The sequence below is a fragment of the Thalassophryne amazonica genome, chromosome 1, assembly GCF_902500255.1.
Source record: "Thalassophryne amazonica chromosome 1, fThaAma1.1, whole genome shotgun sequence".
NCBI lineage: Eukaryota > Metazoa > Chordata > Actinopteri > Batrachoidiformes > Batrachoididae > Thalassophryne > Thalassophryne amazonica.
The window spans coordinates 170,089,949-170,101,881 of NC_047103.1; the positions used below are offsets into that span (position 1 = coordinate 170,089,949).

Genomic DNA, 11,933 nt, shown 5'->3' on the forward strand with positions numbered 1-11,933 from the left:
TCAAAGACATTACTGATGTCTGCTGTACGATCGTTCCACCCGGACAGAAGAACAGGTCAAGAAGCCCGAAAATTCCCATGACATTCACGCACATGATGGACGTATGTAAACCTCTGACCACAACTGGAGATTGTTGATCCCGTTCTTCGCTATTCTCAGCACACAGTACGGGGGCACCAATCCAACAACAGAAGGGTGTTTGGTTCTAGATTTCCATCAGACCCAGAAAAACAAGCTAAATGATCTAACAATCTAACTTTGACCTGTTACCCCAGTATAGTGACTTTTTGAAAACTTGATGTCACCTGAGCAATTCTGGAATCCATCTACATCTGTGTGCTTACTCTGATGGACATCAAGTGGAAAAAAAAAAATTAATTAACCTTTGACTCCAATTTTTGCCAAAGGAAACCCTTTAGAGCAGTTCTAGAGTTGACCATCATCCACATATCAAAATTGGAATTTAGTGGAAATCGGCTAAAGGACCTGGAAAGATGAGGAGAACAAACAGACCCCAGTCATCATGACCTTTGCCAAATCAAAGCCTTTTGGGGTAGTTCTGGGGTCGCTGGGTCACTGGGTGCTGGAAGAACAGGAGCACAGACAAACATCGCCGTCCATATCTCACACTTTCATGTTACCAGGTACCGTTTTAATGAAAGTTGGACATTGAAGCTGCTGTGAACCTTTCGTAAACATAGTGGGCATGCTGTGTTCACAGATATTTATATCCACCCCAAAGATGGCACTGAGTCAGGTGCACTGTCTGCGTTTACACGTCCATCATGTGGGTACGGCGCAGGACGGGTCGGGCTGGTACACCTGGACTGTTCACTCAATGGAGGCTGAGCACCAGCAGCCAACTTATCAGCCGCCCTGGAGGTCACACAGCAGTTAAAGGGCCACGCGTTCGGAACGGATGAAACACAAATTCAACCACCAGCGTACGCGCTTGTGCACGTACAGACCGTGCACTGACTGTAGCTTTTTTGGTATCTGTGCGAAAAAATATGGGTCAAGAATCAGACATTATCTGTGCAAAAAAAAAACAAAAAAAGTGGGTCTAAAGTCAGATGATACCAGTGTGAAAAAATATTGGTCTAAAATCCAATGGTATCCGCGAAAAAATATTGGTCTAAAATCATATGGTATCGACGTTAAAAAAAATTCTGGTATAAAATCAGATGTATCAATGTGAAAAAATATTGGTCTAAAATCCGATGGTATCTTTGAAAAAATATTGGTCTAAAATCATATGGTATCAACATAACAAAAATTCTGGTATAAAATCAGATGTATCAATGTGAAAAAAAAATTTGTCTAAAATCAGATGGTGTCAATGTGAAAAAATACTGGTCTAAAATCCGATGGTATCTGTGAAAAAATATTGGTCTAAAATCATATGGTACTGACGTAAAAAAAATTCTAGTATAAAATCAGATGTATCAATGTGAAAAAATACTGGTCTAAAATCAGATGGTTTCAATGTGAAAAAATATTGGTCTAAAATCCGATGGTATCTGTGAAAAAATATTGGTATCAACGTAAAAAAAAATTCTGGTAAAAAAAAAGCAGATGTATCAATGTGAAAAAGTATTGGTCTAAAATGAGGTGGTATCAATGTGAAAAAATATTGGTCTTAAATCCAATGGTATCTGTGAAAAAATATTAGTCTAAAATCATATGGTATCGATGTAAAAAAAAATTCTGGTATAAAATCAGACGGTATCAATGTGAAAAAAATACTGGTCTAAAATCAGATGGTATCAATGTGAAAAAAATACTGGTCTAAAATCAGACGGTATCGATGTGAACAAAACATACTAGTCTAAAATCAGATGGCATCGATGTGAAAGAATATTGGTCTAAAATCAGACAATGTAAAAAAAATATGGGTCTAAAATCAGATGGTATCAATGTTAAAAAATATCGGTCTAAATTCAGATGATGTAAAAAAAATACCGGTCTAAAATCCGAGGGTATCTGTGAAAAAATATTGGTCCAAAATCATATGGTATCAATGTAAAAAAAAAATCTGGTATAAAATCAGATGTATCAATGTAAAAAAATATATTGGTCTAAAATCAGATATCTCTGTGAAAAAATTCTGGTCTAAAATGAGATGTTATCTCTGTCAAAAAAAATGTTGGTACAAAATCAGATGGTACGATGTGAAAAATATTGGTCTAAAATCAGCTATTATCTCTGTGAAAAAATTTTGGTCCAAAATCAGATGGTATCAATGTGAAAAAATATTGGTCTAAAATCAGACGGTATCAATGTGAAAAAAATACTGGTCAAAAATCAGATGGTATCAACATGAACAAAAAATACTAGTCTAAAATCAGATGGTATCGATGTGAAAGAATATTGGTCTAAAATCCGATGGTATCTGTGAAAAAATATTGGTCTAAAATCATATGGTACTGACGTAAAAAAAATTCTAGTATAAAATCAGATGTATCAATGTGAAAAAATACTGGTCTAAAATCAGATGGTTTCAATGTGAAAAAATATTGGTCTAAAATCCGATGGTATCTGTGAAAAAATTTTGGTCCAAAATCAGATGGTATCAATGTGAAAAAATATTGGTCTAAAATCAGACGGTATCAATGTGAAAAAAATACTGGTCAAAAATCAGATGGTATCAACATGAACAAAAAATACTAGTCTAAAATCAGATGGTATCGATGTGAAAGAATATTGGTCTAAAATCCGATGGTATCTGTGAAAAAATATTGGTCTAAAATCATATGGTACTGACGTAAAAAAAATTCTAGTATAAAATCAGATGTATCAATGTGAAAAAATACTGGTCTAAAATCAGATGGTTTCAATGTGAAAAAATATTGGTCTAAAATCCGATGGTATCTGTGAAAAAATATTGGTATCAACGTAAAAAAAAATTCTGATAAAAAAAAAGCAGATGTATCAATGTGGAAAAGTATTGGTCTAAAATGAGGTGGTATCAATGTGAAAAAATATTGGTCTAAAATCCAATGGTATCTGTGAAAAAATATTAGTCTAAAATCATATGGTATCGATGTAAAAAAAAATTCTGGTATAAAATCAGACGGTATCAATGTGAAAAAAATACTGGTCTAAAATCAGATGGTATCAATGTGAAAAAAATACTGGTCTAAAATCAGACGGTATCGATGTGAACAAAACATACTAGTCTAAAATCAGATGGCATCGATGTGAAAGAATATTGGTCTAAAATCAGACAATGTAAAAAAAATATGGGTCTAAAATCAGATGGTATCAATGTTAAAAAATATCGGTCTAAATTCAGATGATGTAAAAAAAATACCGGTCTAAAATCCGAGGGTATCTGTGAAAAAATATTGGTCCAAAATCATATGGTATCAATGTAAAAAAAAAATCTGGTATAAAATCAGATGTATCAATGTAAAAAAATATATTGGTCTAAAATCAGATATCTCTGTGAAAAAATTCTGGTCTAAAATGAGATGTTATCTCTGTCAAAAAAAATGTTGGTACAAAATCAGATGGTACGATGTGAAAAATATTGGTCTAAAATCAGCTATTATCTCTGTGAAAAAATTTTGGTCCAAAATCAGATGGTATCAATGTGAAAAAATATTGGTCTAAAATCAGACGGTATCAATGTGAAAAAAATACTGGTCAAAAATCAGATGGTATCAACATGAACAAAAAATACTAGTCTAAAATCAGATGGTATCGATGTGAAAGAATATTGGTCTAAAATCCGATGGTATCTGTGAAAAAATATTGGTCTAAAATCATATGGTACTGACGTAAAAAAAATTCTAGTATAAAATCAGATGTATCAATGTGAAAAAATACTGGTCTAAAATCAGATGGTTTCAATGTGAAAAAATATTGGTCTAAAATCCGATGGTATCTGTGAAAAAATTTTGGTCCAAAATCAGATGGTATCAATGTGAAAAAATATTGGTCTAAAATCAGACGGTATCAATGTGAAAAAAATACTGGTCAAAAATCAGATGGTATCAACATGAACAAAAAATACTAGTCTAAAATCAGATGGTATCGATGTGAAAGAATATTGGTCTAAAATCCGATGGTATCTGTGAAAAAATATTGGTCTAAAATCATATGGTACTGACGTAAAAAAAATTCTAGTATAAAATCAGATGTATCAATGTGAAAAAATACTGGTCTAAAATCAGATGGTTTCAATGTGAAAAAATATTGGTCTAAAATCCGATGGTATCTGTGAAAAAATATTGGTATCAACGTAAAAAAAAATTCTGATAAAAAAAAAGCAGATGTATCAATGTGGAAAAGTATTGGTCTAAAATGAGGTGGTATCAATGTGAAAAAATATTGGTCTAAAATCCAATGGTATCTGTGAAAAAATATTAGTCTAAAATCATATGGTATCGATGTAAAAAAAATTCTGGTATAAAATCAGACGGTATCAATGTGAAAAAAATACTGGTCTAAAATCAGATGGTATCAATGTGAAAAAAAATACTGGTCTAAAATCAGACGGTATCGATGTGAACAAAACATACTAGTCTAAAATCAGATGGCATCGATGTGAAAGAATATTGGTCTAAAATCAGACAATGTAAAAAAAAATATGGGTCTAAAATCAGATGGTATCAATGTTAAAAAATATCGGTCTAAATTCAGATGATGTAAAAAAAATACCGGTCTAAAATCCGAGGGTATCTGTGAAAAAATATTGGTCCAAAATCATATGGTATCAATGTAAAAAAAAAATCTGGTATAAAATCAGATGTATCAATGTAAAAAAATATATTGGTCTAAAATCAGATATCTCTGTGAAAAAATTCTGGTCTAAAATGAGATGTTATCTCTGTCAAAAAAAATGTTGGTACAAAATCAGATGGTACGATGTGAAAAATATTGGTCTAAAATCAGATATTATCTCTGTGAAAAAATTTTGGTCCAAAATCAGATGGTATCAATGTGAAAAAATATTGGTCTAAAATCAGACGGTATCAATGTGAAAAAAATACTGGTCAAAAATCAGATGGTATCAACATGAACAAAAAATACTAGTCTAAAATCAGATGGTATCGATGTGAAAGAATATTGGTCTAAAATCTGATGGTATCTGTGAAAAAATATTGGTCTAAAATCATATGGTATTGACATAAAAAAAAATTCTAGTATAAAATTAGATGTATCAATGCAAAAAAAATATTGGTCTAAAATCAGATGGTGTCAATGTGAAAAAATATTGGTCTAAAATCCGATGGTATCTGTGAAAAAATACTGGTCAAAAATCAGATGGTATCAACATGAACAAAAAATACTAGTCTAAAATCAGATGGTATCGATGTGAAAGAATATTGGTCTAAAATCTGATGGTATCTGTGAAAAAATATTGGTCTAAAATCATATGGTATTGACATAAAAAAAAATTCTAGTATAAAATTAGATGTATCAATGCAAAAAAATATTGGTCTAAAATCAGATGGTGTCAATGTGAAAAAATATTGGTCTAAAATCCGATGGTATCTGTGAAAAAATATTGGTCTAAAATCCGATGGTATCTGTGAAAAAATATTGGTCTAAAATCATATGGTATCAACGTAAAAAAAATTCTGGTATAAAATTAGATGTATCAATGTGAATAAATATTGGTCTAAAATCAGATGGTATCAATGTAAAAAAAAAATTCTGGTAAAAAAAGCAGATATATCAATGTGAAAAAGTATTGGTCTAAAATGAGGTGGTATCAATGTGAAAAAATACTGGTCTAAAATCCGATGGTATCTGTGAAAAAATATTAGTCTAAAATCGTATGGTATCGACGTAAAAAAAATTGGGGTATAAAATCAGACGGTATCAATGTGAAAAAAAATTACTGGTCTAAAATCAGATGGTATCAATATAAAAAAAATTACTGGTCTAAAATCAGATGGTATCAATGTGAAAAAAATACTGGTCTAAAATCAGATGGCATCGATGTGAACAAAAAATACTAGTCTAAAATCAGATGGCATCGATGTGAAAGAATATTGGTCTAAAATCAGATGATGCAAAAAAAAAAATACGGGTCTAAAATCCGATGGTATCTGTGAAACAATATTAGTCTAAAATCGTATGGTATCGACGTAAAAAAAAATTGGGGTATAAAATCAGACGGTATCAATGTGAAAAAAAAATTACTGGTCTAAAATCAGATGGTATCAATGTAAAAAAAATTACTGGTCTAAAATCAGATGGTATCAATGTGAAAAAAATACCGGTCTAAAATCAGACGGTATCCACGTGAACAAAAAACACTAGTCTAAAATCAGATGGCATCGATGTGAAAGAATATTGGTCTAAAATCAGATGATGCAAAAAAAAAAAATACGGGTCTAAAATCAGATGGTATCGATGTGAAATAATATCGGCCTAAAATGAGACGGTATTGGTGCGGACAGACTCGAGCAGCATATCGGTGGAGTCTAATTTAAAGACCCACAGCAAGTGTCCCCTCCTCCTCCCCCTGCAGATTCCACCTGTCTTCCCTTTTCCGTGGAGGTCCTGGCGACCCCCGCGGAGAGGAAAGCAGTCGTCATTCATGAGAAATTGTATGCAGCGCAAACCCCCTCGGTCACCGGATCGGCGGCAGCTGCTCGGGCCCCCGGTGCTATTTTCACCCTCAGGATAAAGTGATGTGTCGCCGCCCGCACGCCCGCGCCGCCACGCGCACAGCACCAGTCACAGCATGAAGTCCAGCAGCGCGCAGCCCGGTGGTTTCTCCGACCGGGACGCGGCGGACAGCAGCGACACGTCGCACGGCTGCAGCCCGCCGCCGCCGCCGGAGGAAGAGGCGGAGAGCGGCGGTGGCGGCGGAGGAGGAGGAGGCGCGCCGAGGCGGAGGCGGCGGCGGAGGCGAAGCAGCGGCGGAGACGCGCGTGCGTCCGGCGCCAGCAAACAGAGGCAGGCGGCGAACGCGCGTGAGCGGGACCGGACGCACAGCGTGAACACGGCGTTCACGGCGCTGCGCACGCTCATTCCCACCGAGCCCGCCGACAGGAAGCTCTCAAAGATCGAGACTCTGCGTCTGGCCGCCAGCTACATCTCCCACCTGGCCAACGTGCTCCTGCTGCAGGAGGAGCAGGAGGAGGAGGAGGAGGAGGAGAGCCGCGACGGGCAGCCGTGCCTCCGCTACCGGAGCGCCGTGCACGGGCCGGCCGCGCGCAGCGCGCCCCCGCTGCGCCCCATCTGCACCTTCTGCCTCAGCAACCAGAGGAGGCTGGTGAGCAAACAAACAAACAAACAATTTCAGTGAGCAAAAGATTAAAATCATCCCCTTTAAAAACGTCACACCAAAACATTTAAAGACTTTCCAACATGAGTCACATTAAAACGTCATCAATCACACCTCGGGATATTTGCATTTTCTATCACATATTATTGAAAAGAAAACATAGAGGCAGTAAGGAAAACTCAAACTGCATTTTCCCCAAAAGTTAATAATGTAGTTATTCATGGATCCTGATATCTCTGTAATAAGCATTTGGCGAATATTAACCACGTGTCCCTCCGGCTATTGATTCTAATTCATGCCATAGACTCCCACATATTTATCTAATAGATTACAATTTGTTCATGTAAATGGGGAATCTTCTTCACAGACTAAGGTTAATTATGGAGTTCCACAAGGTTCTGTGCTAGAACCAATTTTATTCACTTTATACATGCTTCCCTTAGGCAGTATTATTAGACGGTATTGCTTAAATTTTCATTGTTATGCAGATGATACCCAGCTTTATCTATCCATGAAGCCAGAGGACACACACCAATTAGTTAAACTGCAGGATTGTCTTACAGACATAAAGACATGGATGACCTCTAATTTCCTGCTTTTAAACTCAGATAAAACTGAAGTTATTGTACTTGGCCCCACAAATCTTAGAAACATGGTGTCTAACCAGATCCTTACTCTGGATGGCATTACCCTGACCTCTAGTAATACTGTGAGAAATCTTGGAGTCATTTTTGATCAGGATATGTCATTCAATGCGCATATTAAACAAATATGTAGGACTGCTTTTTTGCATTTACACAATATCTCTAAAATTACAAAGGTCTTGTCTCAGAGTGATGCTGAAAAACTAATTCATGCATTTATTTCCTCTAGGCTGGACTATTGTAATTCATTATTATCAGGTTGTCCTAAAAGTTCCTTGAAAAGCCTTCAGTTAATTCAAAATGCTGCAGCTAGAGTACTGACGGGGACTAGAAGGAGAGAGCATATCTCACCCATATTGGCCTCTCTTCATTGGCTTCCTGTTAATTCTAGAATAGAATTTAAAATGCTTCTTCTTACTTATAAGGTTTTGAATAATCAGGTCCCATCTTATCTTAGGGACCTCATAGTACCATATCACCCCAATAGAGCGCTTCGCTCTCAGACTGCAGGCTTACTTGTAGTTCCTAGGGTTTTTAAGAGTAGAATGGGAGGCAGAGCCTTCAGCTTTCAGGCTCCTCTCCTCTGGAACCAGCTCCCAATTCAGATCAGGGAGACAGACACCCTCTCTACTTTTAAGATTAGGCTTAAAACTTCCCTTTTTGCTAAAGCTTATAGTTAGGGCTGGATCAGGTGACCCTGAACCATCCCGTAGTTATGCTGCTATAGACTTAGACTGCTGGGGGGTTCCCATGATGCACTGAGTGTTTCTTTCTCTTTTTGCTCTGTATGCACCACTCTGCATTTAATCATTAGTGATCGATCTCTGCTCCCCTCCACAGCATGTCTTTTTCCTGGTTCTCTCCCTCAACCCCAACCAGTCCCAGCAGAAGACTGCCCCTCCCTGAGCCTGGTTCTGCTGGAGGTTTCTTCCTGTTAAAAGGGAGTTTTTCCTTCCCACTGTCGCCAAGTGCTTGCTCACAGGGGGTCGTTTTGACCGTTGGGGTTTTACATAATTATTGTATGGCCTTGCCTTACAATATAAAGCGATTTGGCGCTATATAAATGAAATTAATTTGATTTGATTTGACGATTAATGCCATCCCAAACTAAAAAATAACATCAAACCTGATTTGCTCCTGTGTGCTCCCACTGGTGCTGTGTGCACTCTGTGCACGAGTAACATTACTGCAAAAAGTATCTGGTTACAACTGTCTTCTGCTGAAGACTGCAGACACCTTTCATGGAGTTGTTGTTGTTCATTCGGCTGCTCCCGGTTTTGTTCGGGGTCGCCACAGCGGATACAACCAGATCCGCATTGGTAATTGGCACAAGTTTTACGCTGGATGCCCTTCCTGACGCAACTCCAGATATGAAGGGAGTGAAAAAAGAAAAAGTCTTGTTCTCCTCGTCAGAGAATCAAATTCCAGTGTCCCACATAACAGGCCGGAATACTTACCATGATACTAACGAGGTGCTAGCAACAAGCACAGAGTCACAGAACATTAATTATAAGCATATAGCCCCATGATTTAGGGTAATCACTTCAAATTTATCCAGAGATTTGATAACAAAAACACACACAGACACAGCTGCCCGCTCCAGTTATTGAAAGCACTCTGCTCCAAAACAGAAAATAATCTGCTTTGTATTTTCATTTTTGCCTTTAATTGTAACTTGGCATCAGAATGACTGCACAACCTAAACTGCATTCAAGCAGAAACTATTTATTTCAAGATGCAGGATCAAAATAAAAACCAAAGCTGCCTGTAAAATTAAAGTCAACGACTCAGTTTTCCTCGATCTGCACAAATAACACTTTTGTAGGTCAGGTTTTTGTGTTCATTTTAAAAAACGTCATGATCGGTCACTACAAGCTACAACACGATAACACAGATCACACTCTGCACGGCCCAATTAGGTATCCAGTTTTTTTTTTTTTTCCTAAGCCACTAAAAGAAATCGGCAGTGGGAGATCTGCTTAACCTGAGAGGACTGCAACATAAGTTCTACCTGTTATTTGTTTCCTGAATTAGATTTTATTCACTGTATGTTAACTAAACAACAACTGATGCTAAAAAAAAAAAGGTAATACTTACCATAACCTGTGTCACCGAGCCAAACGGCACACTGGGTCAAGGTCAAAGTAAGGCGCCAGGTCTTTGTAAAAATAACGTGCAAAAGTATCCCAGTCTGTGGTCCCTGGTGGCCACAATCAGAATTTCAAGGTGTCCAACACTGAACTTGTCTGAGGTGTTTGTGTACCAAGTTTTAATTGTGTACACATCGACCACACACACACACACAGTCGAGCAGTTCCTAAACCTGCTCTGCCTTTGACGACACAACATCCATCCTCAGTTAACAACCTGACCAGAACCATCCATTGGTTTGGGGTGGAATTGCTGGTAAACCTTTACACAAGTGCCCACAGCGAAGGACAACATGGCTCAATGGACCAGTTTAACCATGATGTCAGCATCTGTGACTTTCCCATCAACCACCCATTCAGGCTACGGAGAATTAGTCAACATGGCAGCATAAGTGTGGAAGCATAAGAAATCAGTTACATCACACTAAAAGAAGTCACATGGCCAAACTATGTCAATCATCTTTTAGAATCTTTTATTCTAAGCCTGTCAAGTTTTGACAAAAGTTTGTAGTTTGTTTTTGAATGAAGTTTGAGATTTAAAATCAGAATTAGACCAAAGTAGCTATTTAAAATGGGGAAAAAACTAGCACTGGATGACCAGCGAGGTGTCACGATAGCCAGTGAACAGATTACAGACCCAATGAGGAGTCAGACCACATAGCTTTTAGGAGTTTCTGGTGAGGCTAAATTACAAAAACTGTGTATATACTGGTGTATCATCAGCATAAAGCATGATGATAGTCTGTCATTTAGCCAAACAGTAGTTTGTGGGGATTAAAAAGCAGAAGTCCAAAGACGGAACCTTGAAGAACGCCTTAAAATTGTTTGGTTTCCAGTTTGAGCCAGCCAACAGAAGACCCGGAAACTTGTATCATTTAAATATGTAAAAGGGTCATTAATTACATTCAGTTTCCATGTGTACAACGTACAAATAACTGATGCTTACAAATGGAATGCGGATCTCTTTACTGATGGTGACGTTACAGAAATCACACAGAACACAAATTTTTGAAGCAGGTTGAAAGAATCAGCAAGATCCTCGAACTGAGGCCATGCCTGCTCCAGTCTCCAAGTACATATGGAATTGTATCACGAAGGACATCCAGTGTAAAACTTGTGCCAAATTAACAGGCAGTTCCATTCTGGATACACGGTGATGTCCCTGAGCAAATCGGGAGAATCCAAAATATTTTCCCTGAAAAATGAGGTTAGTGTCAGATGTGTGAAGGAGTGGAACAGAGCGGGACAGAGCAGATCGAACTAGGCTGAACCGAAGTTGTAGGTTTCTCCAGGATGAACATGATGAGTGTGTTTTGGTTTGATCTAAACATGAGTTTCTTTGTGTCAACAGGTCAGAGACGGCGGGAAGCACGGGGCTGCTGTGTGAAGTGTGTCAACGAGTCCACCTTCATGTTGTTTACACGTGGTCCAGAAATCCACGCGGCAGGACTTTGTACATAAATCTATTTATTTTTGGAACTGACACTGAAAAGCACTTTCTGTTCACGTTTGTCTGCTCCTGATCTTGTGTTTTGGTTGAACTGCAACCTGAGCTCCTGGAGCAAGTTGCTCCTGACGGGCTTATTTTAGTATCACGCCTTCTATTAACCCCCCACGTCATGTTTGACTCCACACCAGACAAAAAAAAATCATTGACCACTGCAGCGGGTGCTGTCAGTTGAAAGAACGTCGCCTTAAACGCAGCATCAGTGTCTGTCCACCTTAAAAGGATGAGAACCAACATCAACAAAGACTCCAGGACATTAAAATGATGAAGTCAAACTTAGTTTTTTTTGATCTGTCAGAAGAGTGAAGGCTGCGAAGTGAAGGAGTTCAAGTACCTTGGGGTCTTGTTCACGAGTGAGGGGATGATGGAGCGTGAGATTGACT

The 11,933-nt window shown here is 37.8% G+C and overlaps 1 protein-coding gene across 1 annotated transcript; it reads left to right on the forward strand.

The window, feature by feature from the left end:
• The first annotated feature begins 6,679 nt into the window (after positions 1 to 6,679).
• si:ch211-246m6.4 (transcription factor 15) lies at positions 6,680 to 11,723 on the forward strand. The gene is made up of 2 exons (XM_034182222.1): positions 6,680 to 7,237; positions 11,395 to 11,723. Exons 1-2 carry the CDS (start codon positions 6,704 to 6,706, stop codon positions 11,428 to 11,430), a joined length of 570 nt encoding a protein of 189 aa, XP_034038113.1. The 5' UTR covers positions 6,680 to 6,703; the 3' UTR covers positions 11,431 to 11,723.
• Positions 11,724 to 11,933: the final 210 nt, after the last annotated feature.